Source organism: Penicillium malachiteum, assembly GCF_028827825.1.
Source record: "Penicillium malachiteum strain IBT 17515 chromosome Unknown utg000001l:1.0-8184562.0:1.0-8186909.0, whole genome shotgun sequence".
Taxonomy (NCBI): Eukaryota; Fungi; Ascomycota; class Eurotiomycetes; order Eurotiales; family Aspergillaceae; genus Penicillium; species Penicillium malachiteum.
The window spans coordinates 761,097-786,607 of NW_026643094.1; the positions used below are offsets into that span (position 1 = coordinate 761,097).

Genomic DNA, 25,511 nt, shown 5'->3' on the forward strand with positions numbered 1-25,511 from the left:
AACTTACCCAAGTTTTTTGTAGCACATAACATCATGATTTGAATCCAAGAACTTGAAGTGGTATCATCACTGACATGTGCAAGCTGGCAATCCAGATGTCCCTCAAACATCATGATTGAATGGATGACACGGTCCTCCGGGGCCGACGTTTGGGCTCGTTTCTTGGTTCTGAGCTGTCGATGCGCAATTCTACATACTCACATTATGCCATCTCGAATAGGAGAGATCCATATGCACACGGGAGTTCATCTCAGGCTCAAGGTTGCTTTGCTTCAAATTTTCAAAACTTGTTTTTGTGGACCTCTTTTACTACTTGCCCAGCTTATCTCTAGGCCTACCAGTTGCCTATATCCAATAATATAACAGCTAACCTTCCCTTCCAGATAACTCTCCAGCTACCCCTCAAGCTGACCCTGTAGGTATCTACACACAAAGAGGGGTCGGTCATCAGTCACCAGTAGATGCTACTGACTCGGGCTGAGCCCTGTACGTAAGTATGTGAACACACCTGGCCAAGCACTTGAGTCCTGGGGACATATCTTTGTTGATTTCAAATGCTCGCTGCTACTATGTACACTGGCAGTGCCGCGCGAAGCGCGGCATGAGAACTTGTCTCAGGTACTACTGGAATCAGCTTGGATCGCTGACCTCGGGAACTGTCCAAACATTTTGAATGGGCTTATATCGGAGGTGAATCAAATTATAATGTTCCAAGAAAATTCAATGGATAGAACTTTCAAATGTTGATATAACTACTCAAATTAACACCGATACATATACACTTTTCGGTGCAAGTTAGGACTATAGTTCAATCTTCCCAGTTACTCCCCTCTCATATTTCTCTCTCTGCCATGATCGCACCATAAGGGCTGCCACATTCCTCCCCATAAGTGCACTCGTCTCCATTGTTGAAATGAAGCTCTCAATCCCACTAGTGTACCAGATACTGGGGGCTAAGAGAGTATCTTCGAATGTCACGCGAGGATAAAGCAGAGGATATGGGTGCCAGACCTTCTCGTGGAACCAGCTAATCTCGCCGTTCGGAAGATCACCAATGGTGGTATTATCAGGCGCGATAGTCACTGAGCCAGATGTCCCATGAGAATATTCAATCCCAAACACTTGAGCGATAAACTCCGCAGTAGGCCTTTCCGGAGAGAAGATTTTGTAAACATAGTGATCTTCACGCTGCTTCTCGCCATCCTCTTTTTCAACAAATCTACTGACAGTTCTGAGCGTGCTGATGCTCCAGAAATCAGCGGGCCCAACACCTTTGGGATTTGAACCAAGATTATGACCCTCCGGAAGGGTAGTCAGGATGGTCTCCGGAGCGTGAGCGTTCTTGCCGCGAAGTCCGAAGAATTCAGGCGAGATCCGATGTGGGGACGCAAACAGCGTGACATGGAGTTTGACATACGGGATATCATCTGGGATATGCTGTAGAGGTGGAGATATCGAGATACCAGAGTACTGTAGAGGCCCAGCGATAATGACCTCATCAAACTCCGATTCGTCCGGAGTTGTCGAGTCAAGATCTGAGGTTGGCTTGGAGCTTATCTGCACAGCACCATTGTTTGTCTTTACAATCTCCGTTACCGTCGTATTGAGACGAACATCAGCTTTGGCAGCTTGGAGAACTCCATCAAATATCCTCCAGTTCCCACCAGGTATAGAAACCGCACCATCTGTCGCCATACAAACCATGGACTCTAGCCCGTGGATTAAGGGCAGGTTCTGCCCGTAGTTCACTCGCGTACTGGCTTGAATTATTTCTCTTGCAAATAATTCGGAAATCGAATTTGCCTCAAGAAATGCATCGCCCGGTGAGGCAGTAACATCGAGTAGGTCCACTGCCTCCGCAGCCTCCGATAGCGATCGGAACGGAAATAAGGGCTCCTGGTATAGTTTCAGGAACTTACCAACGACACTCTTCATGAGATTCTGGGTGCGAATTGGTGCCAGGCCATAGCGCCAGATAAGCCTGCCGATGTTCCACCAGCTAGAGTCGTTCTTCAGTGTAAATACAAAGTGGGAGCCATCCCATATTCCAATGGATTCCTCGGTTTCTTTAGGTCTGAAATGATCCGCGCCGCGGATATCAAGACCAAGAGCGCGAGATGCATTCATCAAGTTCTCGTTAATCTCCACAAATATTGAGGCACCTAACTCGATTGGATATGCGGAGTCGTCGAAAGCATTGACCGTCGTTGAACGACCACCGATATACGAGGCCCGCTCGAATACGGTAACATTAACAGGGATGTTAGAGGCATCTGCGAGTTTACGCAACTCATATGCTGCAAATGAACCTCCAGCTCCAGCTCCTTCAAAACTTACATTAGTCTCATTCTCTCCTATGACCTTGATCATCTTGCATGTTGTTTTGGGTTGGATCTGTAACCTACCGATGACGGCGACCCGCTTAGGGGCGGCATCTATAACAGTGTGCAGTGGCTGCTGCTGAGCCGCACTGCTGTGAGTAATGAACAAATTCAGATAGAGTAAGAGAGCCCCGAGAATTACTTGTGAGCCCATGACTGACAACATGATATGAAGTCACGAGAGGTTGAGAAAGGAGCTGCAAGTCGAGAGCTGGGGATGGAATGATGTCGGGGCTGAACCAATGACGGTGTAATATTACACGTGTGGGGCAGCCGTATCGCTTATCGCAACTTTTTTTTGAACCGCGGGGTTTTTTACGCCTTTACACATTCCTCCAATTTATCATGGATCCCTACGACAGCGACTCCAGTATTGACGAGGACTTTACCGATACCGGGGTTCTTCTCGGGTACTCCGCGGAGGAGATTATCGAGGATACCGTTAGCCATTTGGGTGGTTTGCCAGTATGTGGCACATACAGATCAAGACCTAAACCGATCACGCTGACAAAAAGCTTTTCTTTAATAGGCATGGCTAGATGAGAAGACTCCTCCTCCGGGAGATTTCGCTAACTGCAAGGTATGCAACAGTCCAATGCTGCTGCTGCTTGAATTGCATGGTGATCTGCCCGACCATTTCCCAAATGATGAGCGCCGCTTGTATCTGTTCGGCTGCCCTAGAAAACCATGCAACCGCAAGCCAGGAAGTATTCGCGCATACCGTTCAGCCCGTAAGGTCAGCCTTGGCGCTGCACCAAAGCAAGAAGAAGAGAAAGAGACCAAGCCTGAGGAGGTTGCACCCCAACAACCGAAACAAGACCTAGGAGCAAGTCTGTTCGGCGCAACCTCTCTGACGAGCAGCGTATCTGCAAACGCCAACCCATTTTCTTCCAACGTCGGTTCTTCCTCTGCGGGAGATAACCCATTTGCGACACCTAAGCCATCAGCAACTCCCGCTCAAACTTCCACCACCAAGCTCGCCGAATCCTTCGCCGACAAGGTCAGACTCTCGTCTCCAGAGCCATCGGCTAGTCCTGCTGTTACAGGTTTAAAAGCAACACCTGAATCGGAAGGCTCCCTCGCACCCTGGCCTGCTCAATCTGCATTCCCGAACCCATACCAAAACTACTACTTAGACGCTGAATACGAGACTCTCTCGCGACCATCCACACCAACAGTTCCCGACAATGTGCAAATCGAGCCAATGGACGAAGATGGTAGTGGCGGTGCAGACATTAAAGATGCCTTCGAGTCCGAACTCGACAAAGCATTCATGAAGTTCTCTACTCGTCTCTCTCACAACCCTGAACAAGTCCTGCGCTACGAGTACCGCGGTACGGCGCTGCTTTCTTCTTACGCGGATGAGGTGGGCAAGCGTTTGCATCCAGAGCACTCTGCTGGTCGTGTGACTACAACTGGTGGCGGCCATATGCCTCGGTGTGAATACTGTGGTGCTGAGCGTGTATTCGAGTTCCAACTTGTGCCGCATGCTATCAGTGTGCTAGAGGATGGCCGTGCGGGTGTTGGTCTTGGAAAGGATGACTCGGGCATGGAATGGAGTACTATTATTATGGGTGTTTGTGCGAAGGATTGCACACCTCAAACTATTGGACAGCTTGGATGGAGAGAAGAGTGGGCTGGTGTGCAATGGGAGGAGATGAAATGATCCCAGGGAGTTCAAGTTGATATATCTCCGCCACTGGCAATATCTGAAACTTGGGTTTAGTCCAAGTTATACATAAAATACTATAGATTTCATTGAATTTTGCATCGCAATCAGATCATCTCCATGACCACCCACGCTGAACCTTGGAATTCAGGGTTTCAGCTGATATACAATTTATACGATCATACACATCTACTGAATATAGTTGCTCGGTATGTTTTATATTTTAGAGCCAGACGAATTGGCTCGGCATAGGAGGTATGTTATGAACACGGGCATCTCTCTCAACCCCATCATCCGCTCATTTCAAGCATAAAACACAATCCAATACAAAGGGAGAAAAGAAACGCCGGATGCGCCAGATCCCGACTCATCTTCGAGCCTCCTCCATGCGAAATCTATCACCGTCGTCACGGATCGGGGGATTCATGAACTCATGTCTTTTTTTTTCTCCTGGCTATATTCCAAGCCAAAGAAGCGAAGGGACGGAGGATGAAAATAATATCAAAGGTGGAAAAAAATAAATGAAAATAGAAATGAATATGTTGGGTCGTTTATGCGGCCTGCTCGAAGCCGCGGCGGATCACACGACCGAACATATCCACACCAACGCGCTCGCTCTTCACCTCGCTGCGGACCTCGTTCTCCTTGTTGGTAGGAACACGGACAACGGAGCCCTCGACCTTCCAGCCGCAGACATCAGTGACGAACTTCTCGAGAGCCTCGCCGCTGCGCAGATCCAGCCACTGCTGCAGGGACTCGGTGGTGACGGAACGGAAAGCCTTGCCAACCTCAACGGCGATACGGATGCGAACGAGCTCCTCGAAGCCAGCAGCATCAGCAGTCAGATCGGCGTACAGGTCGTCAGAGTTGAGGGTGGACCAGAACTGGGTGTACTGAGCAGACTCGAGGAGGGTGGACAGTTGGGAGAGCTTCTGTACGGACTCAACGAAGTCGGAGATCTGGGATGCGGCCTTGGCCTCTTGAGTGGTGGGGAAAGGCTGAGTGTGAGTGGGGAGCAGGGCGACGCAAAGCGAGAAAGCGGGAGAAGGGAAGACGGTCAGAGCCTTGACCAGGACATTGGTGACGGTGTCAGGCTGGAGGAGGTGGGGGTTGAACTGGTAACTATAATTCACGAGGAGTTGCGCTTGTTAGTTATAGGACTAATATTATCTTGCATAAGATTGAAATGGAAGATTGGTGGGCTCCATATCATATGCAATAGCAGTTGCATTGAATTAAGAGGAGATATATGATCAGGGCTTCGAAATTCTCAACAACCCCATTCGCGACGGGTGGTCAGGTAATAGGAAACGTGTATTGAAGAAGTTCGTTCATCACAATAAGACACCAAACTTCCGGGGGCTTTGAGGACACTCCTCGAATAGGGCACTGGTTGAGAGGCGACTCACAGCTTCAGCAAAGCTAAGTTGGCATAGCAGTCAAATGTCCGGTCCTCGCACTGCTGGGCCACGTAGTCCTGGAAGACGGTGGTGGTCTCGGGGTTGTACCGATCGAGGCCATTAAGAATGGCGTCGATGTGGGCCGGTCGGGTTTCACACTTGTCAAAGGCGACCATCTTGCTTGATTGATGAGGGGGTTTAGAGATCACTTGAGGCGGGTCTTTGTGAGGTTCTTTTTGGTGGGATTTTTGATTGTGGCCCGTAAACGGAAGAACCCAATTTGGATGGTTTCTCCGCCCCGATCTATATCCCGCTTCAAGAGTATTCTGTGTTATTTTTTAGAAACCTTGAAATTATCTCTTCTCTATCTTGTTTGCCTTCTAGAAGATTCAATCAGAGACTAAGGTAGAGTTTCCGGCTGAGGGGATGGTGATTTTATGAGCTTGACTGCGAAGATTCAGCAATCTACCAGCAAACATGACACAGTGCATCTATAAGACGAAAGTTGGTGGAGGTGTCTACGCGATATGGACATCTGGAGCACTTACCTACATATCTCTTACTTTAGATATATGTAGGGCTGGCAGTTGTCTATGTATATCCAGCTCCTCGATACCAGTGAGCCTTCAAGTTCACCTCCAGGTAATCATATAGGTAACCCTGTAGGTACTTGCATATAAAGAGGTGTAGCTCATCACTCACCTATATACATACGCTGCTGACTCTGACTGAGCCCTGTACTTATGTATGTAGAAAGTATGCAGATATTCCTAGGTATCTGAGCGGATGTAGACACATCTGGCCAAGCACTCCAGGGCTCGAGTGCTGAGGACATACATTTCCCAATTTCAAACGCTCACTTCTTCACTGCACATGTGGCAGTGCCGCGCGAAGAGCGGTGTGAAGACTTGTCAAGATGCTACTCAAGTGCTAGTAGTTTATCTTTAGCACACTGTCTAATCAACACCTAACAGTACTTTTTAGTATTTACTCTTTTTGGGATAAATACCAAGTGAAATATCCTTAAAGTCTTTTATACAGGCCTGGAAATCAATCACACTGAGCAACAGATGTTGAAACACCTGAAAATTGAGTTGTCAAATATTGCATCTGCTATGCCGGGGTCAACTGATGTTTTGGGGTGCTCAGGCTGATCAGGGCTGGGCCCGCGCCCGCGCCGGGGCACGCCGGGGCGGCTTGGTGGTGAATTACGTTATCATGCCAAACCACCTGCCCAGGTGGGCACCTGTGGCACCTTGCCCGGCGCATAGTCTTCCCATCTGGCCAAAGTAAACCTCACCACAACACGAGCCTAACCTAAATCCAATCATGTCTTTCTACCCAGAAGGCTGGACGCATGAGCGGCTCCTCAACGCCAGCGGAGAAGACCTTTTGGCTCTCTCAGAAACCCAGCGTACTACTCTTTTCGACGGTCTGAAAGCCGCTCACGGCGAGGATGGCTTCCGTGAAATCATGCAGGAGATGAGTCGCCGCTATCGAGCCCGAGTCGAGGCCGCCAAGTCAGAGGAAACCAGGCAACAAGAGCGGGAGCTTCTCGCACCTTTTGTTCAGACTCTAAGCTCAGTCTTCCAAAACGCAGAGACTGAGAACTGGGGGAAATGGGGATTTGTGGTGTTTCGCACGACTCCCTATCGGGGTGAGCATGAGGCGCAGTGGGCGGAATTTCGAAGACGGTGGGATGCGATTATCGAGGAGGGTTTGGCCCCGCATCGTGGCTCGTTGCCGAAGGTAGACCGGGCGATTGATTTACTCGAGTTTCAGTGGGTGGAACAGCCTGAATTAGAGGGCGTAGATGCTGCGCATGTGGCCAGGTATGTCTCTTCGACTTTGATTTGCGACTTTGATCTTCATAGGCTGATACCGTACATAGACGCTTTAATGAAATGGCCTTGCCGCAGGGACTCGCCACTTCTGCTTGTCTGATGGTAACACCAGCGTCCATGGAGTCTGTTCTCTCCTGTGCACTTCCATCTTCTGCGCCGCGCCGTGAGCGCCAAAGAATTCCCTTTGTTGTTTCGGTATCCAAGGGAGCGGGTGCCCCGCATCTTTCACCCTTGCCAGGCTCAGGTGATGAGGATGCGGCCGGCGCTGAATTTAATGGGTATTTTAATGTGGCCGTGGAGACTATCTTGGAAGAATTTTACCCAATTGTCGCGCTCCAGATGATGGATCTGCATACACTGACGACGAAATTCCGCCATTATAAGGATATCTGGTGTTCAAGTGATCGGTGGGGGGTTCAATATTACGAGGAATCGTAAGATGTTTAGTTCGCAGATAATTGAAATTATTACTAGGAGTACCTTTACACAAGCTGAGCAGTGGATAACAGCAAATGCTCATGATGTCAAATTAGGGCTCTGCACAGCAATACTAAACCAATCTCAAACTGTAGATCCTACTATGCTACCCCATTCGTCTCCGTTCCCCTGCCCAGTCTAACTAGGCTACATTCTGCGTCGCCGCTGCATACGCTCTTGCCAGATTTGGCGCATTTAACCCAGGCCACCCATATGGCACACCACCAGCCTGGAAAATCGCAGTCGTTTGAGACGCCGCAGTAGCCGGGGATGAGACATCCCTTTTTGCCACAGCCGTAGCAGTCGCAGATACTGTCGCAGGAGTAGAAGTGGAAGCCTGGTCAGCACCATTGACGCAGTAAGCTTCACCAAGCGCGAGGTTAGAGCAATCCGATAGCAGATCTGGATTCCAGAGCTGGAGCTGAGCCATGGTAATGTCAAATTCGCTTTCGATAAGCGAGCAGTAATCCCCACTTTGGATCACATAAAACCTATGAGTCTTGTCAGCTTTATTTATTCGGGGTTTCAGAATGGGGCTAGGACAAATAACTCACTGATAGCAATCAGAGGTCGTTCCGTCCGGGGTCGTGGTCGGGGCCGTGACAATTATAGAGGTCGCGGTTGCATTCCAGTCCTCTGTAGGCAGAATGCAGTAGTAGACACCGAGCTCGAGATTTGAACAGACTGAGTCGATATCAGGATTTATCTCTTCTAAAAGGTCAAGGGAGATGGTCTGATTGAGCGAGATAAGTTGGCAATTATCTCCCTGTTGAGAATTTTGAATTAGTACTTGTAGCTTATTGATAGTGAAGAGTACCGCTCCTCTCCGCTTACTGACTGAACCTGATAGTACTTTCCACAGTCGATTGTCGTTCCGGTAGCAACGGGACTCGGTCGAGAAGCAATGGTTGTTGCATAAATGCCCGTCTGGGTAGCGGTGGCACCCGCAATGGTGGTTAGGTTCTGAACACCACCTGGAGGACTGACACATATATTCTCTCCCGAGATCAAATTGGTACAGTATGAGCCCAGGGAGGGATTCCATGCTACAAGCTGCTGGAAGCTGGTGCTGGTGCTATTCGCAATCGTATTGCAGGTGTCGCCACCCTCTACAATATATGTGGTGCAGCTAGGCGGGATACAAAGGACCTAAGCGTCAGATAGACCATGACGTTTACGTTAGTTTCCCAGAATGAGAGATAGAGAGTACTAGTAGATAAAAGCCACCTACCTGGCCAATCCCCAAGTTGGTGCAGTCAGCATAGAGATCATTGATCGCGATAAGCGTGCCTTTCGATACGCCATAATTCTCAGCGATAGCTTCACAGTTGTCGCCACCAACCACAGTATATGTGATCCCAGAGAGACACAGCGCTGAGGATGTGGAATATCCGGGTAGTGCAAATCCTCCAGGCTTCGTCAGGTTGGTGTCCAGCGTAGGCACTGTGGTTGACTGACTCAAGGAGCATTGACTCTGGATGTTGCTCCATACGCTGGCCAAAGTAGGGTCGTAGTTTGAATAAGGGGTACCCTGCATTAAGGTAAAGAGAGAGACCACACAGCTGGAGCACAATTGATCCGTTGAGAGGTCCGTTCCGTCCGACTCAACAGTTTGGTTTTGAAAGTACTCCCCAATGACATCTAGATGTGAGCAGTAGGATGTGAGCAACAATAATAGCCATAAAATATGGAAGTTGAAAAAACACACCAACACAATATTCTCCCGTATCTGCGTCCTTCATACAGACATGGTCAAAGGCAGAAATAGCCCAATCCGCCCAATATGTTGCGGGATATCCAGAAAATGGCTGCGGATCATTGGCACAACTTGTCGCGACGTCCTCACGGTAGCTCGCCAAATCACTAGAACAATCCGTGCGGCAGAATTCATCTTGGATTGTAGTATTTCCGATAGATGAATAATAGTTGCTGGTCATAACATAGGTTAAGAAGGGATCACAATCCAATGAAGCCTGAAGCGCCGTCGCACAGGCAGTCGATATATCGGCTGTCTGTGAGGTGAAATCTGTGTTGTTGAAGAAGAACTTCACGTTGCCTGGTCAGAATAATCGAGCATAGTACAGATTGAACGGGTCCTGGAGGGAAATAATACTCACGCTGTCCGCCACTCCTCTCATAGCTAAAGCTACAACACCCCAGATATACCAGGCCATGGTAGGTGTCCGAGTCTTGATTCCTGGAAGACCAACAGAAAATCTGGGAACTTGAAATTGGATCAGCTTATTGTCGTTGACTTGGAGGTGGTGTTTGAATTTTAACACCGCCATAATCTACCATGACTGGTATTTCCCCAATCGTCCAGTTTTTCCCACACGATGCCCCCGATTATCGGACTCTGCGCTCTGCTGACATTCTGCCAAGGGCGCCAAAGCTGAAGCTAGTGGACGAAGCAATCTCGGTTTCCATTGTAGCTCTTTGGAGGCTGAAACGTTGTGACTATTTTCTCACTCTGTGCATGGTGGAAATTTGGTTGGAGATAGAAAAATTTTGAAGCTGACATCTTCACATGGGTCACGGTGGATGCAGAGCGGGGTTGTAGTTTAGTCAAGGACTCCAAAGCTAGTTATTCTCTAGCGTATAAATAGCGTATGCAGGGCTCGGCACCTATAGAACCCTTGTGGGGACAGGATCTCAGGGTCCACCCTAACTTGGCATAAGCATGAATACGCCACGGATACCACTTGGGCACCTGCACGCTAGACCTAAAATATTTAAGTTACTGCAAGTGATCAAGTGCTAATCTCGGCAAAGGGAGGAAGAAGATTCCACCTTCCTATCATGGGAGTCAAAGCCCAAATTTGGGACCTCATGTGGGTCAGGGTCCACGGGTAGTATATCGGCATCGGCTCGCATTGCTTCATGGTTGTTCCAACTCTGATTATACAACAGCCACCAAGTTTGAAAGGGTGAGGAAATACTCACTAGCTCCTCCGAATATCGCATCTGAGGGGGTTTTCATGGCGGTTAGAGCAAGGAAGAATGTGGAAACCGAAAGTATCACTATCACGCTCGCTAAGAGTTAAAAGGAGGCCTTGATGGATCGGAGTGAGCCCTATGACCCTGTTCCGAAGACGTACTCTGAGTTCTTGAATTTCTCTTTTTTCCTCTGAGGATAGGACAAGAATACTTTGGACTGCAGTCTTGGACAGACGATTTGCTGTACCAGATGTGGTCTCTCAAGCACATCGCAGGATGGGCCATTGTTATCTCACTTGCCTCGCGTGTCGTGGCTGACGACCCCTCATCTGATCCATATTCCTGCTCTGCAACATCTCCATGTAAAATTGGCTGCTGTTCTAATACAGGCGTTTGTGGTAAGTGGCACAATAGCAATATGACTGATTGGTGAAGACCCCAGGTTAACATTGGATGAATAGGTCTCGGTCCAGACTTCTGCGGTAGCGACGTCTGTATCTCATCATGCGATGCAAAGAGTGATTGCGACCCAGGCTGGGGCTCCGAATGGTCGACTGCCGAGACTTGCCCACTGAACGTGTGCTGCAGGTAGGGAAGAAATGACATTTCCCATGTGTATTGTTCTGGGTGAGAAGACTAATAATGATACGGTTTCAGTAAATTTGGATTCTGTGGTACTACCAGCGAATTCTGTGGAAACACAACAGTCACCCAGCCATCATGCTCTTCTGGAACCAGTGCGAGCAACAGAATCATTGGATACTACGAGGGATGGTCTAGTACCAGGGCGTGTCGAGGCAGTAAGTACTCTGAATATTGCTCTCAATGCACCAAAATCATATGAATTGGCTCGGCCTCTAATTTGAGCTTCTCTCTAGTGTACCCGGAGGACCTTCTGACAACGGCCTACACCCATTTGAACTACGCATTTGCCTTTGTGGACCCAACTTCATTTGAGATCGCACCTATGTCAAACGAAGATACAGCACTCTATTCTCGTTTCACAGCTCTCAAGACATATAACCCTGGATTGGAAACATGGGTGAGTTTTTTTTGACAGCTTCATTGGGATTGCTGCTAATCCATTTAAGAGATCTCCGTTGGTGGGTGGTCCATGAATGACCTAGATCAACCCACTGTAACCACTTTCTCTGACCTTGCTGGGTCTGAGAGTGCCCAGGCGGCATTCTTCAAGTCATTGGTCAGTTTCATGTCTACCTATGGCTTTGACGGTGTCGATATAGATTGGGAATACCCAGTGGCACCAGAGCGTGGTGGACAGGCTGCAGACTTTGCCAACTATGTCTCATTCCTGAAGAATCTCAAGAATGCGCTTGGCTCAGATGGACACAACTATGGTCTGACTATTACATTGCCATCGTCTTACTGGTATATGCAGAACTTTGATATCAAGTCTCTGGAATCCTATGTTGACTGGTTCAATCTCATGACCTACGATTTGCATGGAACCTGGTATGAAACGTCTCCTTCTACTTGCTCTTTTGTCGCTGGTAATTGAGGAGAACTGTTGCTAATTTTCGACAATTTTGAAGGGACTCTACCGATCCCTATATTGGTAGTGTGATCAACGGTAAGGCTTCTCCGCTTGACTTCCAATAAACTACTGACTCATCTCCTAGCCCACACTAACCTGACTGAAATCACTCAAACGCTGGACCTCATGTGGAGAAACAGTATCGATCCCAGCAAGGTTGTCATGGGCATGGGATTCTACGGACGAAGCTTCACTCTCTCTGATCCCACTTGCACAACCGCTGGATGCCCATTCTCTGGAGGTGGCAATCCTGGAAGCTGTTCTGCCTCTGCGGGTACTTTGATGTATTCTGAGATCCAGGATATCATTGCAAATGGAGCTACGGTCGTAGAGGACCCAGATGCTGCTGTTGCCATTGTTACTTGGTATGTATTATTTCTTTGCCTAAGTATGCTATGCCAATGTTGGAGCTAATAACCGGGTCTAATAGGGACGAGAACCAGTGGGTCTCATACGATAATAATGACACTCTCAAGCTCAAAATGGACTATGCAAGTAGCAAGTGTCTGGGTGGAGTAATGGTAGGTTTTTCCTTGAAGGAGAAAAGAGATTATATATTAACGCTTATTAGATCTGGGCTGCTTCTACTGACGACACTTCAGGTAGTGCCATCAAAGCTCTCACCGGCGTGTCTGCACGCGCCACTCTTACCGAGGCAGCTTTATTCAAGTGGCCTGGAGCCACTGCAGCACAATGTGTCTGGGGTGAGTGTGATGCTGGATGCCCATCGGGATTCCAGCCAGCAACAGGGACTGGTGGTAAAGTCAGTGGATATGCAGGTATTTTCAATGGCTGCGATAGCGGGCAGAGCAGATACTATTGCTGCCCAACCGGAAGTGTGCCTTCTTGTGAGTGGAAGGGCTCAGCGCCTTTCTGTGGTGCAACCTCTGGAGGTCGCTGCTCAAGTGATCAAGTGGAAGTAACGACGAGTACTTCTGCAACGGGCGACACCTGTTGGACTGGTCATAAGTCGCTGTGTTGCTCCAAGACGGATTCTGACGCGACAATCGACAAGTGTGGTTTGTAACCCTATCTATGTCTAAAATCTGTCGTTCTCCTGGATACTGACTTTAAGTCTACTAGAATGGTCTGGCTCGGCACCGTACTGCACAACTGCCGGTTTTCTATTAAGTCCTGCTGTGTTTTTCACCTCTGCAACATGTCCCTCGAGCAACCCTATCAAGCAGACTACCTCCAAATATGGCTCTGGTGGCGAGCAGCCGTGCCTTTACGATGGCGGATGGAAGTCTTACTGTTGTGAGGATCCAGATCCCTGGGCAAACAGTAACTGTGCCTGGCATCAAGGCACGGACTATTCCTTTACTGGTTGGGAGCAGTCTTGGATTGCAGGTGGCCTTCTTCAAAGTGTGACAGCGCCTATCTTCGGAAGAGACTGCCAGGGTGAATGTCCAAGTGGTCAAGTTCCCATTGCCACGTAAGTTTAAGATCCATCTCTCTACCGCCAAGAGTATCTCAATTCTAATCATACTTTACAGAGATGGCACAAGTTGTCAACCAGGAACCTACTCCTACTATTGCTGTGATAACCCTAATGCTCCCAACGTACGCACCCCAGGCCCCCAAATCATTGAGATGCAATTTGAAATACTACATGCTGAATATTGATTTGTAGCTCCCTACCCCGCAAGAGGTATCTCTATGCCCATCGCCCCCTAACATTGACGGCCGCAGCACTGAACCCGATCCTGATGGGAGCTCAACGGGTGTTTACTTGGAATCCCAGGAATTCAACTCCGACTGCACGCTTTACGGCTTGACTACAGTCTCTTCCACAAAGCGCGACCTTGATTCTGTAACAATTGATGACATCAAGATATGGGAGCAGAAACTCGAAGCTCAGCGACTCAACAATGCCAGAAGCGTCATCTATAATCCAAATCCCGCCTGGGAAGCTAGCTTTGACTCTCACGATGCAGAAATATCCAATCACACTCTCGTGTCCCGAGAAGCGCATCTGCTAGCCAAGCGCACCTTTGACAAGAGTGCGGCTCTTGCATTTTGCGCCCCGGGTCAACCCACTACTTACATGTATCCACAAACCTATAGCGGATATAAGACTATTGCCCGCCTAGCCAACAAGGGCTGGATTACCATTGCCAAACCAGCCATTTGTGGAGCTTTAGGCGTTACATCTTTTCTCACTCAACCGGCCAACACACCCTTCGTCACAGAACATGTCTTTGAGAAACAGACACTGCGGAATGCCATTCAATATATGGCGAAGGGGACTCTACCCGGCGGCGGTGCCCTCACAGCGAAGGCGGCTACTGTTACCGGTATCTTTGACGCCACGGGTGTAAGTAAACTTTATTCCTGACGGCGATACAAAGCTGACTTATGATTCCCTAAAGATCTTCTTCGATGACTGGCCCAGTACTTTGACCCCAAGCTGGGGAACTAGCCCCGTGATCACGGCTTTTGGAGCCCTGGGACACGCTCAGGCACCAGCAAATTATGATAACCTTCAAGTGTGCGATGCGGATCTGAACGCCATCAAAGCAAAGGTATGAGCTACTCACCAAATTTTTACCTTTTCTAGCACCAATATCTAATTCTCAACCAAGATTACGGCGGCCCACGCTTTCATTGCTTCCACTGCTTTTGGAAATCTTGGCCCACTCGAACAAGTGGCCTTTCTCGCAGATGTGATTGAGTATGTTTTGCCCTCCAATATAATCTATCAAGAAAATGCCTACTAATAAGCATAATAGCACTTTCAATTATATCATGTACGTTCAAACGGCCGGGTCCTACAACGCCGCATACAGAGCGCTCATCTCCTTCTGGTAAGTTCATTGTCCTTGAAGATTAACCATCACTAATTCTTTGATTAAAGGACGTTGTTTTCAACACACCCGCTAGCTCAGGCGGGCTACGATTATGTGGGAGGTAAGCTATCTTTTCTAGTTATCAAATTGATAGTCGCATTTTCTAATATTGGCTCCTGTCTCTCAGCGTTCAAGGAGATCATTAATGCCGATATCGATCACCAGGTGGCAACCGCTTTGGCTCTGTTCAAAACCTACACCAATGAGGCAATTACAACATGGAATGACCCAACCAGTATGTTCTCTTCATACCTGTCCCTCTTGAGAAGGCTTTATTAAATACTAATGATATTCTAGCTATTGCTTCATATGGCGCGGTAGTTGCCCTAGCAAATCAGGCTGCGTTGGCAGACTTCTTGGCGAATGCGGCGGTGTATATTGCCATGGATAAAGCGACTATGTTGGCTTAATATATATATCCTGGGAGGATAAGTCAGTTTAAGAGTTTTAATTCCATGTTTCTTAACTCAATAATTACCCAGGTTGAGTTGCTTGAGAAGAAAAGTAGAAGAAAAGGAAGAGATAAGTAAGAGATAAGTAAGAGGTAAGTAAGAGTAAAATAGTATATATCACTACCTATATTAGTATAAAATATTTTAAATACTACTAAAACTAGTGAATACCTACCTAATACCTACTAGGTAAAACTATCAAGGCCCTATTCCTAAATCTTCTGATTCTTCTCCCTAGTCTTTATATAACTAATCATAACATTTAGGATATATTTATTAACTCTCCATAAGCCTAAAATTCCTTTATTTTAAGGTTGATGCTTAAAAAGGAGATATAGAGAGTGCTCATACTTTAAGGGCTATATTAATCCTGGTTTAAGTTGCTAGCTCTTCTATAAATATCACCTCCTCTTAGTAAGTCCTCACTCCTACATATATCACACAGCCCACTGGCAGTGACACACATACATACATCTTCCACCATATCCTCCCTTCCTGGTACTCTCCAGGGCTCATCCTCTTTTACTCTCTTAGCTTCTCCTCATATTCCTATTTCTCACCTCCATTCTACTTGCTATAACTGATTAAATAACCCTCGTTAAAAGAACTGCTTCGTTGACCACCTGTGAGGTCCCACAAAAGCCTCTACCCAACCCAAAGCGAGCATCGAATACGACCAAGAGATACGCTGTCAAAAATCTACACTTTGCCGATCAGCTTGTCCCTGGACTGGTTTTGACACATACAACTTGAGTGATCAGGGTCTGACGTGTGGCTCGGGCCCTCAAATGGTGGTTGAAAAGCGCACATGTAGTGTCAAGAGACGCTGCACTGAATGATCTCCTTTGGGAGATCGACAAGGTAAAGCGGGCAATGGAGACTCAGGTACAACATCCAGCTCATAAGTGCTTTGACCATACTTCTCTTAATCATTGAGTGTTCCATCTTCTTCTCCAACACCCACTCTTACCTCATCTCCCAATTGAAACAACTACCGTCATTTTCCAGCTCTCACTACCAACCATACCTAGGTACAAGTTCCACATCATCAGGTATGAAGGCTGATCAGCTGAGGTCTAACTTATATTCTCGTCAAAGGTACAAAAATTTGACTATTAAACAGAGACGAGTGGTTAATGAAAAACGCCGCGCGAAACGGGCTTCAATAACAGAGGTACAAAAAGAAGTTGATAAGCTCCTTGCGATTCCCCGCGAAGTGGATCAGGCCTTTAACGGATATCGCTTTCGAACCAACATTTTTCATTCCAAGCCCACAACAGTCCACTTGGTCCCCTCAACACTAAATTCTTTCAAGTCGCCGACGAACATGGAGTACAGGGGCGACTTTCTCAGCATGTCGGTCAGATTCTCAGCGAGTTTTTGAGAATGAACAAATGGGAATCTGTTTTGCAGACTCAAAGGCTGCGACGTCACCCACTTTAGATACCCCAGACTTGGGGATCATTGATGCAAGGTCAAAGCTGCTCATTGTTGGTGAATTGAAAGTCCCCTGGATTAGTGAGCACACCTTCTTACGTCATGATGAGGCAATCAACACCTGCTATCATCAGGGCGACCTCGGGAGGAATACGACCTTCGACACTGTTTAGGTATTTATAGCCATTCCTGCAAATTGATTCGCAGACTTACTGATGTTTAATTAGGAAAAGTTTCCGACTACATGTGGGAAACCAAATTGAAACACGCGGTGATGTCGACTTATGATGATATCTTGTTTCTAAGACAAAGCGTTTACAACCAAAAGTGGCAGTTGGGAATTCTCCTCATGCATCGAAAATGATAGCGCTATGCGAAAAGGCTTTTGGTTCATGGGTAGACAATTATTGAGAAGAGCCTTGGAAGAGAGTTGGGAACAGGCAAAGGGATTGCTCCTCTGTGGCTTGGCTTTCAAATAGGCCTTACGCCTCTCTTCTACTTGTGTTGCAGTGGTTTTTTGAATTTTCTCGCCATCTGGCAGAATCAGCCTATAGCTTAGACCCCATATTTACGAGTAGACTAGATTTTCAATGTTTCTTTTGTGTATTCCATCTAAACATGAGTATATCCCTCTGAATTCAGCTATCTCTTACATGGGATACCTATCCCTAGGGTTGCCAGTTGCCTATATCCAACTACTATATAGTAGCACTTGAGCAGCTAGCCTTCCCCTCTACCTAGGTAGTAATCATGTAGGTGACCTTGTAGGTAATCCTGTAGGTACTTGTATATAAAGAGGTGTAGGTCATCAGTCACCTGTAGATGCTACCGTGACTCAGGCTGACTCCAACTGAACCCTATAATTAAGTATATGAATATCCCTGTCTAAGAGGATGTGAACATATGTATCTGGCCAAGCACTCGCGTACTGAGGACATACATTTCCCAATTTCAAATGCTTGCTGCTTCACTAGGAGTGCCGCGCGAAGCGCGGTGTGATGACTTGTATCTATATACTTCAGCTTCATTAGATTCAAGTTGAAGGGAATAAATCAAGAGTAGAACCTACCCCAAGGAAGTCTTAGAGAAAAGTCTCAGTTTATAAGTGTAGCCATAACCTCCATGCCGGCAATCTATATGTTTCAAATACCCTGCAAATACCCTGACCACGACGGTAGTTTAACGGTATTTGGTCAAATACCCACATTTCAGCGGTATTCAAAGGGTATTTGGACTTGATTTTTTATATTAAAAGGATTATTTACCTGGTGCTACCTAGGTACTCTGTCCTATTCTACTTGTTTATTCTACGCATCTATTTTTCTTTTTTTTTTTACTTTGTGTCTATATGGATATTCTATATGTTTACTTTATGTTTTTATATTTAAATGCTTTACTCAGAAATTGAACCAGAGGACTTGGAGATTTGTTTATCGTTGTGTTAATCCCTAGGCTATTTAGTGTATTTAATCTTTTCTCTCCTATTAATATCTATAAGAGTCTGATATGATTTGTCGTGGTTTGTTGTCGTACCGACTCGCACCGACTCGCACGACGCGTCAAAAGTTTGCCCCGAGGTAAACATTTTTCGAATATAGTATTTCACCAAATACCGTAGTTGATCAAATACCCAAACAAATACTAATACCGTAGCCCTACCGTATTTATATAGTATTTGACACCAAATATGGTATTTGGAATATATAAGCGGCCGATATGGCTATTTTTCTCTTATTTTTCTTTTCTTGCTCTCTCTCCAGCCTGAGGGCTTAGTCTCTCCTTCCTTAGTCGCCCATAGACAGTATATCTATATATATATATATATATATATATATATATATATAGCTAGCAAGGGTCACGGTATTAAGTTTAAAACTTCCATTTTTCAGTATTTCCTGACCATTCGCACCGACACCAACTCACGTCATCGCGTGGTGGTTTTGCAAAGCCATGGCTGACAAGAGCGGTGTCAGACCATCTGACTTTGTCTTTGGCCACGAATTGCGCATTTTAAAAGCCAACCCAGTACCTATCCATTATTAGTGAATTTCACGCAGGGAGTAAAATTAGGTGGAACTTCTTACAAACGCTGTTGAGCCCTGTCAAACACAAGGTGATGTGGGCCTAGGTGTGGCGGATAAATGCCTAGCTGTGTCATTTTCCTAGAACTGTTAGTATTTCAAAGTTCTTTGAAGATCATTCTCATGGTTTTCCATCATGGGTAACTTACAAAAATGTGTCTTTGAGCTGAGTCCGGATTTCATCTCGAAGGGATCTCTTGAGTTTCCAGAATGGACTATCTGGAATTTTGATTCTTGGACCAAGTCTATCTCCAGGAACACGTTCCCATACGATTGTAATATGGAACCCACCTGGGACGTAGCCTCCATGCCCTTGCTTTGCTTTCTCGTAGCCAAGCAATCTTGGTATAAAGCGAGAAACCTTTGCATCGGCATTCATGATTCTGTAGGCCCAAAACTCAGGTGGATCACATTCTGTCGCTTGCTGAGCACGTACCTGGGGAGGTTCAAATTCCGTACCGGTTCATGGAACTTGCAGGTAGACGCGGATCTCTACACGGGTCCTAGGGGTGTCCTCATGGCAACATTGTAGTCGAGTTGTGATAAAGGAAAGGTTTCTCACTCAGGATCCATAGTATCCTCCATCGAAGGGGAGTGGGACGCTGGGTACTGATGATGGCACCTGGTACGTACTTCCCTTTCATAGGGCCTTGGCTGAACCAGGAAAATCTGGACTCCATGGTTGCTTTGAAGGTGAGGTTGATGAAAGACGGGGCTTGAAGAGCGTTCGAATTTCGATGAGTGGGCTGGTTGAAGCGTGAGAAGTGTAGAAGTAACTTCAAGTAAGAGATGGGCTTCCTGAGTGAATGGTGGGTCAGCAATAGTACGTCACAGTGGTCCTATTGGATGAGCTAGTTTGAATTGGGCCTAGCGTACCCGTGGTATGGGGCTCCACGATGAAGATGATCATGTGATGATGTGATGAGTATGGGTATGGGGAACTGACAGTCAAGGGAGTTCAAGTTCGAGATGTCTCCTTGTTGAGGGAGAACTAAAGGCTGCGAGTGGAACTAAAGCATGTGTACGGAAGTATGAGGAGGGGAAGTTCTACTAAGCGTGCCGAGAGCTATCACGAGGGCACGTTGGTCCGATCTATATCGGCCACACGTGATATACTACCTAGTAACACTCCTGTCGCGTTGAAACGAGCCAGTAATCTATTGACAGGCTAGAAAGATATCTCCAAGTCTGCGTCATAAAACATGAATCCAAATGATCAGAAGGAGTTATGGAGGATTCCTCCAGCCAGGTGATCTAAAGAGGCCCTTTCAATAGACAGCATATTACTGCATGTGTCAAATCTACTAGTACAATTAAGTTTATACCAGTTTAAGTTAGGGCGTCCATTGAATGAGGCTCGAGCCCTTGAGTCTTATCTACGAACTCGGAGTACAAAGAAAATGGACACATCGAAGCGCCACAAAATGACTAGTCAAATATTAAAAATGAGATTCAGCCCACAGGCTACCATAATCGTGGTCAATGATACATAGAATACATATCTCTTGAATGCCTCGTTGCATCATCAAATTCCCGTCCTCTACCATGAATAAACAAGGCAGAAGTACTGCGTAAAAGAAACATTCAAGAGAAAATAGAAGTGAAAAGAAAATACCCGAGGAAATAAACTCCGATCCGTGTCTGTGAGACGCCATAGTCTATGCCCCGTATCCATCTTGCAGTAAAAAGAAAAAAAAAGAGCCCGATTCGTATGCAAGCGAAGAAGATAAAAAAAGGCCACAAAATTGTTGTCATCGCTTGTAAGCAGGAAAAAAGCAGAGTGCAGGCGGAAGAATGGTCGAATTGAAATATGCCTGGAAAAGGAAACAAGCAGGCTGGGGTATCTCAAAGGAGGTAGATGGCAGATGTCGGAATAGTAAAGAAACGAGAAAAAAAAGCCGAATAAGAAAAAAGAAAAGACCATGTCTAAGCCACGAGGGACCGACGAGTGGCAATAGGAATAGGTTTGGGGCCTGAGATATCCAGTTTCGACATATCGAGATCACTGGTCTCATATTTGGCCGAGGTTCGCTTGGAGCGATCAGCACTGGAAACGAGGACGGGTTCAGCACTGCTAGCGTCATCATCGCCGACAGTGCTGCAGACAAACTGGTCCTCAGAGATCGGCACACCACCAAACATAGAACCGAGCTGTTGAAGAAGCGCGACGAAATTGGCATGCAATTCCGCGAAGATGTATTCATTTCCAACGATGTCAGCCAAGTTGCGCGCCCGAATAGGTCCCATGCGGCGTGGCTGTCCGGCCGGATCCATGGCTCGACCAGTCAAGAAAGAAGAAACAGGCGTGTATTGACGACCAGGTCTACTTGGGTTCTCCTTCTCTTCGCGCTTCTTCTCTTCTTCCTGGAAATGCTCGGCTGCGCTGACGATGCTGGTTGCGATGCGCGAGAAAGCGCGCCAGATTATGGGGCAGGCGCGGAATGCTCTTCCGGCGTCTCTTCCGGCGAGTGCCACCAGGGCGTAACTGCGACGTTTGCCACGCGCCATGGGATCGGGAAGACGAAAGATGTAAGCGATAGTGTAGCCTGCTACGGAATCACCGAAACAGATTGGGCCGGCGGATAGGCCGCGCGGGAGGAGTTCACAGCTCAAAGTGCGGATGGAGGAGCGGCGTAAGAGCGCATAATCGGTGGGGTTTGGTGGGCCATGTTGTGAGAGGTAGGTTAAGATGTGTGTGTGGCAAGATGCGTCGGATGCGATAGAGGAAGAGTGTAGAGACTCGGGCGGAGATGGGTGGGCATGAGGGTCGGGGGTCTCGTCCATATCAGAGTGGTTATTGCCACAGGAGTAGACGACTTCACGGGAGCGCAAGACAGGACTTGAGCCATTGTTGGATTTGCCATCGCGGCCTGGAGAGGGGAGCTGCTTGCTCACTCCCTCTGGAAGAGAGAGGCTACAGCTGGCGCAAGTGTCTCCATCGACGTTGCCTGCACGGTTTCGTTCTTCTGGTGAAGCAGGCTGAGGTCGCAAGAAGTAAGGGTGATCTTCGATTTTTGGAGACTTGGATTCAGGAGCAGTATTGTTGGGAGATTTGGGAGGTGATCGTGGACGGGGAGAATGAGATGGAGTTGCGGGGGAATGATCCGCATCGGCATGACATTGCGCACACGAGAAGGGAAGGACCTGAGAACAGATAATAGATGTTGGGCCATGCACTTCACAAAAGTGCGTTAAAGATAGCTGGAGAATTTGATTAGAGGGATGATTCATTCAGTAACTCATAACCCAGTTACCAGGTTATTGGCAAAGGGTAGATCGCGACTCACAATGAAATCCATGGCGGGATTGTATCACAGATCACCAGGAAGTTCAGTCCATTATTGCGACATGGCCAGAGAGTAAAGGTAAGAGATCCACTCAAGAGGAAGTGAAGGTAAAATTGAGTTTGATAAGGGAGGGAAGAAAGGGTAGATTATATCCTAGTTTAAAGGAAGGGGGGGAAGAAGACTCTCTCTCTCTCTATAACTCTTTTGCCACGGCCCAAAGTTACATTAGGATTACCGTGTCGGCTTCGGTCTTCGACCGAGTGGAACTCTGGAAGCCCGATGGAAGCAAAGAACAAATGCCCGGCCCACTGCGGCTTTTTGGATTACTTACGATCTTATTCCGGACACGCACTTATTCAAGGTCTTGGGAGTTATCCAAGGTTCTCTAAAACATTAACATGTACACATTCACTGTTCCTTTTTACTTTTCTATACAAAGCCTTATCTTTTTCACATTCCTTTACTCTGTACCTCCCCCCTTTTTTATGATAATTATAAATATGAATATAATATTATAATTTCTTCTTTTCTAAATTTCCCGTGCTCTAGTCCCGCCTGAAGGGAACCGAGGGCCGCGTTCATACAGTGGGGAATGGCTGCAACCAGGGGGGGCCCGAATGCCGGGGGGATCTATTTAGAATTTATTCAATTAGATTTTTGGGATTTTCTGATTTCTCACTTTTGTTCTTAATAGCTCAAGTGCTTGAAGGATCATGGACCTCCGATCTGTAAAATAAAATAATTATAATTATACATAGTAATAAAATGATTCTTCCCCCGACACCGCTACGGAGTACACAGTTCTGATGTATCAGCTGGACCTGTCCGAGACGGGCCGATCACTTTCTCTTTTTTTTGTTCAAGGATTCAAGGATAAGGAATGATAGATTCTAACTGGGACTAGATATGTAAATAGCACTCAAGTGCTGATAGCACCTGTCGAGAAACTGAATTCTATTTGCATAACATTCAAATGTTCAAGTTTGAATCGACTCACCGGAGAGCATCTGGAGCTTCCACATTGTATAGTAAAACTCACCGGAAAAGCTGATTCCCAGTGCTCCGATTTGTTACGCGCGGTTGTTTGGGAACAACATTATATTATCCCCCCGGAAACTCAAAAACAATAGCGCAAGTTCTCCAAGGCTAGACATCTGATACAGTTTGAAAAAAAAAATTAATCTCCCATGCGCCCCCCCCCCCCTCGATCATCCGCCGATCTCCCCCCATTTACTTCCAGAACTTTACGGATATGACCAGCTGCATTCTAGAAAATGAGAGCAACTTGAGAGCACTACTCCGTAGAGAGCAACTTGAACGGATCACTGCATAAATTCAAGTACTAGTGCGTATGGGCTAAGACCTCGCTCTCGGGAAAACACGAAATGAATATGGGGTTTAATGGACGGAAGGCGTCGAAGAATCGACAGGGATCATAAACCTTGAATACATGATCCTCGAATGAGAGATGATTGTATCCATTCAAAATGTTAAAGAAGGAATTAAAAAAACAAATCCACAAGCCGTTGAACCATCTACATGGTATTCTCCAACGTCATCACTCTTACTCCCTGCACACTGGCATGTGCATGTGTGTACTCCATTACGATGTACACATTTGAAGCACTCCGTACCCCGTACACCCTACTCCTGCACTCCTAATTGCACTCCGATCGGCGTTCCAATATTTTCGGAGTTTACATCCGTCGCATTATGATTGCACTACTCCGTACACATCTCTCGGTAAGCTCTTTTACCGGTAGAGCCGCGGATAGGGATTCAAGGCTGTAGATGTGGCTATTCGCTTAGCGTCCTTCCCGTTTGAGCTTGAAGGAATAATAGGACCCTCGGTGGCGTTAACCGTGACGATGTCTCGGCATAGGATGGGAAGTTCCCCCGGATCCTTGCTTCAGTTCAAGTCCTCTCCTCCTCTATGAAAGAGTGAAAGGGAACATCACTCTTCCACTCGACCCGTTCCGCGTCCCATGATTATTCAGAATAACCATAGGTATTATTGGATACTCTCCACATCCCCCTCCTCAAACCCCCCGAAATCGCAGTCTTGGACATTCTGAAATAATTAATTATTTCCCATGAAATTATAATTATAATTATCATACTCCATAATCATAATAATCATATGAAACAATGTTATGAGGGATTTACGGAGTCTTGAAATTAAATCTCTGCCGAGTCCTCTCTCTGCAGAAGCCATGGATCCGACCATTACCTAGCGTAATGATCTTGCCCAATCGAAGATTAGATTTTCATAGGGTTTAGAACAACATTTGGAAGAGTCTAGGTTCAATTTTCAATTTTGGACATGAAGTACCTAACGGAGTAGAAGAATGGTAACCGTCTCCAGGTTCTACCATAATCCGAGTCCTTGAAATAATAATAAAAGGAACTGCCGTTATACCAGTGATCTCAACTTTCCTTTACCCGCTTTCCCGCCACCCAGACACGCGACAAGCGGAGTGAGTCTAAAAGCAGAAAGTTTGGAAAGTTTGGAGAGAACGGTACATTCTCCGTTTACTCCATAAAAAAAAACTCCATAGGCACACGACAGCTTAACGGTGGCTGGGGCCGAGTCGAGCCATGCCGATATTAATAATTCCTAATCCACTTATCCACTTAGCTCCAGGGCTGCCGTTTGGAGGAGAAATCCATCCCAATCATCCCGTAATGGGGACTGTTTCCCAAGTAGAGGAAGTAAACTTGTACATCCTTTCTTTTTGGAGAACATTGAAGGAAATACCCTCCGTTCTACCGACCCATTCATATTCAAAAAGTTATATTATGATTTGCCCCGATCTGTTCATTCAACTCGATATGGACACGGGTGAAATTATTCGGGTAACTTTGTTCGGGATGTTCCCATGGGTTCTTACGTACAAATGTCAGGCTGTGTTATTAATACAACCCAGACTGTGTCTAGGTGGACTTAAGTGTTATGGAGTTCAATTCAAGAGAAGTGCATATAGTTAATAAACTACAGAGAATACAATTGGCTATATAAAGTAACTAGTAACTACCTACATGTAGGTACCTAGTTACTCATTCTTAGATCAGATTCTCCACGTGGTGATTCTCAAGTCTCACAGTCTGCATGTATGAAAACACATGATTTACAGAATAAAAA

At 46.7% G+C, this 25,511-nt stretch overlaps 8 protein-coding genes across 8 annotated transcripts; 3 read left to right on the forward strand and 5 right to left on the reverse strand.

The window, feature by feature from the left end:
- Positions 1-801: 801 nt before the first annotated feature.
- N7483_000285 (putative prenylcysteine lyase) lies at positions 802-2,547 on the reverse strand (the record flags this gene model as incomplete). The annotated part of the gene is made up of 1 exon (XM_057083723.1): positions 802-2,547. One exon carries the CDS (start codon positions 2,545-2,547, stop codon positions 802-804), a length of 1,746 nt encoding a protein of 581 aa, XP_056949872.1.
- Positions 2,548-2,726: 179 nt separating this feature from the next.
- N7483_000286 (small subunit rRNA maturation protein TSR4) lies at positions 2,727-4,047 on the forward strand (the record flags this gene model as incomplete). Its single annotated transcript, XM_057083724.1, has 2 exons — positions 2,727-2,846; positions 2,911-4,047. The coding sequence occupies 2 exons, from the start codon at positions 2,727-2,729 to the stop codon at positions 4,045-4,047; spliced, it is 1,257 nt and encodes a 418-aa protein (XP_056949873.1).
- A 554-nt stretch (positions 4,048-4,601) lies between these two features.
- Positions 4,602-5,626, reverse strand: N7483_000287 (CSN8/PSMD8/EIF3K family protein; the record flags this gene model as incomplete). The annotated part of the gene is made up of 2 exons (XM_057083725.1): positions 4,602-5,172; positions 5,460-5,626. The coding sequence occupies 2 exons, from the start codon at positions 5,624-5,626 to the stop codon at positions 4,602-4,604; spliced, it is 738 nt and encodes a 245-aa protein (XP_056949874.1).
- Positions 5,627-6,779: 1,153 nt separating this feature from the next.
- On the forward strand, positions 6,780-7,732 carry N7483_000288 (uncharacterized protein; the record flags this gene model as incomplete). The annotated part of the gene is made up of 2 exons (XM_057083726.1): positions 6,780-7,282; positions 7,342-7,732. The coding sequence occupies 2 exons, from the start codon at positions 6,780-6,782 to the stop codon at positions 7,730-7,732; spliced, it is 894 nt and encodes a 297-aa protein (XP_056949875.1).
- Positions 7,733-7,913: 181 nt separating this feature from the next.
- On the reverse strand, positions 7,914-9,945 carry N7483_000289 (muramidase family protein; the record flags this gene model as incomplete). The annotated part of the gene is made up of 6 exons (XM_057083727.1): positions 7,914-8,244; positions 8,326-8,537; positions 8,606-8,920; positions 9,003-9,412; positions 9,480-9,816; positions 9,889-9,945. The coding sequence occupies 6 exons, from the start codon at positions 9,943-9,945 to the stop codon at positions 7,914-7,916; spliced, it is 1,662 nt and encodes a 553-aa protein (XP_056949876.1).
- Positions 9,946-10,958: 1,013 nt separating this feature from the next.
- Positions 10,959-15,522, forward strand: N7483_000290 (glycoside hydrolase family 18 protein; the record flags this gene model as incomplete). Its single annotated transcript, XM_057083728.1, has 18 exons — positions 10,959-11,106; positions 11,170-11,296; positions 11,366-11,508; positions 11,587-11,750; positions 11,802-12,181; positions 12,262-12,299; positions 12,349-12,628; positions 12,694-12,784; positions 12,835-12,967; positions 13,347-13,698; positions 13,760-13,826; positions 13,897-14,580; positions 14,636-14,788; positions 14,849-14,937; positions 14,996-15,070; positions 15,121-15,173; positions 15,240-15,347; positions 15,410-15,522. 18 exons carry the CDS (start codon positions 10,959-10,961, stop codon positions 15,520-15,522), a joined length of 3,198 nt encoding a protein of 1,065 aa, XP_056949877.1.
- A 3,210-nt stretch (positions 15,523-18,732) lies between these two features.
- Positions 18,733-19,461, reverse strand: N7483_000291 (uncharacterized protein; the record flags this gene model as incomplete). The annotated part of the gene is made up of 2 exons (XM_057083729.1): positions 18,733-18,808; positions 19,232-19,461. The coding sequence occupies 2 exons, from the start codon at positions 19,459-19,461 to the stop codon at positions 18,733-18,735; spliced, it is 306 nt and encodes a 101-aa protein (XP_056949878.1).
- Positions 19,462-21,008: 1,547 nt separating this feature from the next.
- Positions 21,009-22,381, reverse strand: N7483_000292 (folliculin domain-containing protein; the record flags this gene model as incomplete). Its single annotated transcript, XM_057083730.1, has 2 exons — positions 21,009-22,283; positions 22,337-22,381. The coding sequence occupies 2 exons, from the start codon at positions 22,379-22,381 to the stop codon at positions 21,009-21,011; spliced, it is 1,320 nt and encodes a 439-aa protein (XP_056949879.1).
- Between the last annotated feature and the right edge of the window lie 3,130 nt (positions 22,382-25,511).